This window comes from Palaemon carinicauda, chromosome 33 (genome assembly GCF_036898095.1).
Source record: "Palaemon carinicauda isolate YSFRI2023 chromosome 33, ASM3689809v2, whole genome shotgun sequence".
NCBI classification, from domain to species: Eukaryota; Metazoa; Arthropoda; class Malacostraca; order Decapoda; family Palaemonidae; genus Palaemon; species Palaemon carinicauda.
Genome location: NC_090757.1, coordinates 17431342 through 17435899, shown reverse-complemented (window position 1 = coordinate 17435899; position 4558 = coordinate 17431342). Strand labels below are relative to the sequence as shown.

The following is a 4558-nucleotide window of genomic DNA, read 5'->3' as shown; positions in this document are numbered from 1 at the left end:
TTACATGAACGAACATTTACATTAAAACAATGAACGCTCGTAAATAATTATGACAACGAAGTTCTGAGAATCAAACATTTGAAACGAATGAAATTATTAGATCACTGTAGTCACATATAACAGGAAGCTACTAATGAAGGAATTTCCATCAGGACGACGTGGCCTAAGCCCCCCAAAATTATTAGATATCATCAACGTATTGAAAACGATCCTCCTTGTCTATCTGCTGGACGAGAGTTCGAGGCCCCTCAAGGTCGATAGTTTCTTGAAGTGTCTACAACCTCATAATCCTAAAAGTCTACCTGCTCAACATCATCACATCTTACATAACCATTGTTCTACTCTTTGGAATGCGGTGTCGTCTGCTATTCTTGGATCCATTTCCGAACCGGTTTGGAGTGCTGTATCGTCTGGTATTCTTGGATCCATTTCCGAACAGGTTTGGAATGCTGTATCGTCTGCTATTCTTGGATCCATATCCGAACAGGTTTGGAATGCTGTATAGTATGCTATTCTTGGATCCATGTCCGAACAAGTTTGGAGTGCTGTATAGTATGCTATTCTTGGATCCATTTCCGAACAGGTTTGGAGTGCTGTATCGTCTGCTATTCTTGGATCCATGTCAGAACAAGTTTGGAATACAGTATCGTCTGCTATTCTTGGATCCATGTCCGAATATGTTTGGAGTGCGGTGTCGTCTGCTATTCTTGGATCAATGTCCGAATATGTTTGGAGTGCGGTGTCGTCTGCTATTCTTGGATCAATGTCCGAACAGGTTTGGAGTGCTGTATGGTCTGCTATACTTGGATCCATGTCCGAACAGGTTTGGAGTGCTGTATGGTCTGCTATACTTGGATCCATGTCCGAACAGGTTTGGAGTGCTGTATCGTCTGCTATTCTTGGATCCATGTCCGAACAGCTTTGGAGTGCTGTATGGTCTGCTATTCTCGGATCCATGTCCGAACAGCTTTGGAGTGCTGTATGGTCTGCTATTCTTGGATCCATGTCCGAACAGGTTTGGAGTGCTGTATGGTCTGCTATACTTGGATCCATGTCCGAACAGGTTTGGAGTGCTGTATCGTCTACTATTCTTGGATCCATGTCCGAACAGGTTTGGAGTGCTGTATGGTCTGCTATTCTCGGATCCATGTCCGAACAGCTTTGGAGTGCTGTATGGTCTGCTATTCTCGGATCCATGTCCGAACAGCTTTGTAGTGCTGTATCATCTGCTATACTCTGATCCATTTCCGAACAGCTTTGGAGTGCTGTATCATTCTTGGATCCATGTCCGAACAGGTTTGGAGTGCTGTATCGTCTGCTATACTCGGATCCATTTCCGAACAGGTTTGGAGTGCTGTATCGTCTGCTATTCTTGGATCCATGTCCGAACAGGTTTGGAGTGCTGTATCATCTGCTATTCTTGGATCCATTTCCGAACAGGTTTGGAGTGCTGTATCGTCTGCTATTCTTGGATCCATGTCAGAACAAGTTTGGAATACAGTATCGTCTGCTATTCTTGGATCCATGTCCGAATATGTTTGGAGTGCGGTGTCGTCTGCTATTCTTGGATCAATGTCCGAATATGTTTGGAGTGCGGTGTCGTCTGCTATTCTTGGATCAATATCCGAACAGGTTTGGAGTGCTGTATGGTCTGCTATACTTGGATCCATGTCCGAACAGGTTTGGAGTGCTGTATGGTCTGCTATACTTGGATCCATGTCCGAACAGGTTTGGAGTGCTGTATCGTCTGCTATTCTTGGATCCATGTCCGAACAGCTTTGGAGTGCTGTATGGTCTGCTATTCTCGGATCCATGTCCGAACAGCTTTGGAGTGCTGTATGGTCTGCTATTCTTGGATCCATGTCCGAACAGGTTTGGAGTGCTGTATGGTCTGCTATACTTGGATCCATGTCCGAACAGGTTTGGAGTGCTGTATCGTCTGCTATTCTTGGATCCATGTCCGAACAGGTTTGGAGTGCTGTATGGTCTGCTATTCTCGGATCCATGTCCGAACAGCTTTGGAGTGCTGTATGGTCTGCTATTCTCGGATCCATGTCCGAACAGCTTTGTAGTGCTGTATCATCTGCTATACTCTGATCCATTTCCGAACAGCTTTGGAGTGCTGTATCATTCTTGGATCCATGTCCGAACAGGTTTGGAGTGCTGTATCGTCTGCTATACTCGGATCCATTTCCGAACAGGTTTGGAGTGCTGTATCGTCTGCTATTCTTGGATCCATGTCCGAACAGGTTTGGAGTGCTGTATCATCTGCTATACTTGGATCCATGTCCGAACAGGTTTGGAGTGCTGTATCGTCTGCTATTCTTGGATCCATGTCCGAACAGCTTTGGAGTGCTGTATCGACTACTATTCTTGGATCCATGTCCGAACAGGTTTGGAGTGCTGTATCGTCTACTATTCTTGGATCCATGTCCGAACAGGTTTGGAGTGCTGTATTGTCTGCTATTCTTGGATCCATGTCCGAACAGCTTTGGAGTGCTGTATCGTCTGCTATTCTTGGATCCATGTACGAACAGGTTTGGAGTACAGTATCGTCTACTATTCTTGGATCAATGTCTTAAACAGGTTTGGAGTGCTGTATCGTCTGCTATTCTTGGATCCATGTACGAACAGGTTTGGAGTACAGTATCGTCTACTATTCTTGGATCCATGTCCGAACAGGTTTGGAGTGCTGTATCGTCTACTATTCTTGGATCCATGTCCGAACAGGTTTGGAGTGCTGTATTGTCTGCTATATTTGGATCCATGTCCGAACAGCTTTGGAGTGCTGTATCATCTGCTATTCTTGGATCCATGTCCGAACAGCTTTGGAGTGCTGTATCGTCTACTATTCTTGGATCCATGTACGAACAGGTTTGGAGTGCAGTATCGTCTACTATTCTTGGATCCATTTCCAAACGGTTTGGAGTGCGGTATAGTCTGCTATTCTTGGATCCATGTCCGAATATGTTTGGAGTGCGGTGTCGTCTGCTATTCTTGGATCAATGTCCAAACAGGTTTGGAGTGCTGTATGGTCTGCTATTCTTGGATCCATTTCCGAACAGGTTTGGAGTGCTGTATCGTCTGCTATTCTTGGATCCATGTCCGAAAAAGTTTGGAATGCAGTATCGTCTGCTATTCTTGGATCCATTGCCAAACGGTTTGGAGTGCGGTATAGTCTGCTATTCTTGGATCCATGTCCGAATATGTTTGGAGTGCGGTGTCGTCTGCTATTCTTGGATCAATGTCCAAACAGGTTTGGAGTGCTATATGGTCTGCTATTCTTGGATCCATTTCCGAACAGGTTTGGAGTGCTGTATCATCTGCTATTCTTGGATCCATGTCCGAACAGGTTTGGAGTGCTGTATCATCTGCTATTCTTGGATCCATGTCCGAACAGCTTTGGAGTGCTGTATCGTCTACTATTCTTGGATCCATGTACGAACAGGTTTGGAGTGCAGTATCGTCTACTATTCTTGGATCAATGTCCAAACAGGTTTGGAGTGCTGTATGGTCTGCTATTCTTGGATCCTTTTCCGAACAGGTTTGGAGTGCTGTATCATCTGCTATTCTTGGATCCATGTCCGAACAGGTTTGGAGTGCTGTATCATCTGCTATTCTTGGATCCATGTCCGAACAGGTTTGGAGTGCTGTATCATCTGCTATACTTGGATCCATGTACGAACAGGTTTGGAGTGCTGTATCGTCTGCTATTCTTGGATCCATGTCCGAACAGGTTTGGAATGCTGTATAGTATGCTATTCTTGGATCCATGTCCGAACAAGTTTGGAGTGCTGTATAGTATGCTATTCTTGGATCCATTTCCGAACAGATTTGGAGTGCTGTATCGTCTGCTATTCTTGGATCCATGTCAGAATAAGTTTGGAGTGCAGTATCATCTGCTATTCTTGGATCCATTTCCAAACGGTTTGGAGTGCGGTATAGTCTGCTATTCCTGGATCCATGTCCGAATATGTTTCGAGTGCGGTGTCGTCTGCTATTCTTGGATCCTTTTCCGAACAGCTTTGGAGTGCGGTGTCGTCTGCTATTCTTGGATCCATTTCCGAACAGCTTTGGAGTGCTGTATCGTCTACTATTCTTGGATACATGTTCGAAGATGTTTGCAGTGCAGTGTCGTCTACTATTCTTGGAACCATGTCCGAACAGGTTTGGATTGCGGATTTGTCTGCTATTCTTGGATCCATGTACGAACAGGTTTGGAGTGCAGTATCGTCTACTATTCTTGGATCAATGTCCAAACAGGTTTGGAGTGCTGTATGGTCTGCTATTCTTGGATCCATGTCCGAACAGCTTTGGAGTGCTGAATCGTCTGCTATTCTTGGATCCATGTCCGAACAGGTTTGGAGTGCTGTATCGTCTGCTATTCTTGGATCCATGTCCGAACAGGTTTGGAGTGCTGTATCGTCTGCTATACTTGGATCCATGTCCGAACAGGTTTGGAGTGCTGTATCGTCTGCTATTCTTGGATCCATGTCCAAACAGGTTTGGAGTGCTGTATCGTTTGCTACTCTTGGATCCATTTCCGAACGGCTTGGAG

The 4558-nt window shown here is 45.1% G+C and overlaps 2 protein-coding genes across 2 annotated transcripts; one reads left to right on the top strand and one right to left on the bottom strand.

The window, feature by feature from the left end:
* Positions 1-315: 315 nt before the first annotated feature.
* Positions 316-1197, bottom strand: LOC137626107 (uncharacterized). The gene has a single exon (XM_068357184.1). The coding sequence runs from the start codon at positions 1195-1197 to the stop codon at positions 316-318; it is 882 nt and encodes a 293-aa protein (XP_068213285.1).
* A 944-nt stretch (positions 1198-2141) lies between these two features.
* LOC137626106 (fap1 adhesin-like) lies at positions 2142-3880 on the top strand. The gene is made up of 6 exons (XM_068357183.1): positions 2142-2537; positions 2635-2874; positions 3066-3167; positions 3305-3448; positions 3545-3736; positions 3833-3880. The coding sequence occupies exons 1-6, from the start codon at positions 2142-2144 to the stop codon at positions 3878-3880; spliced, it is 1122 nt and encodes a 373-aa protein (XP_068213284.1).
* The last annotated feature ends 678 nt before the right edge of the window (positions 3881-4558 follow it).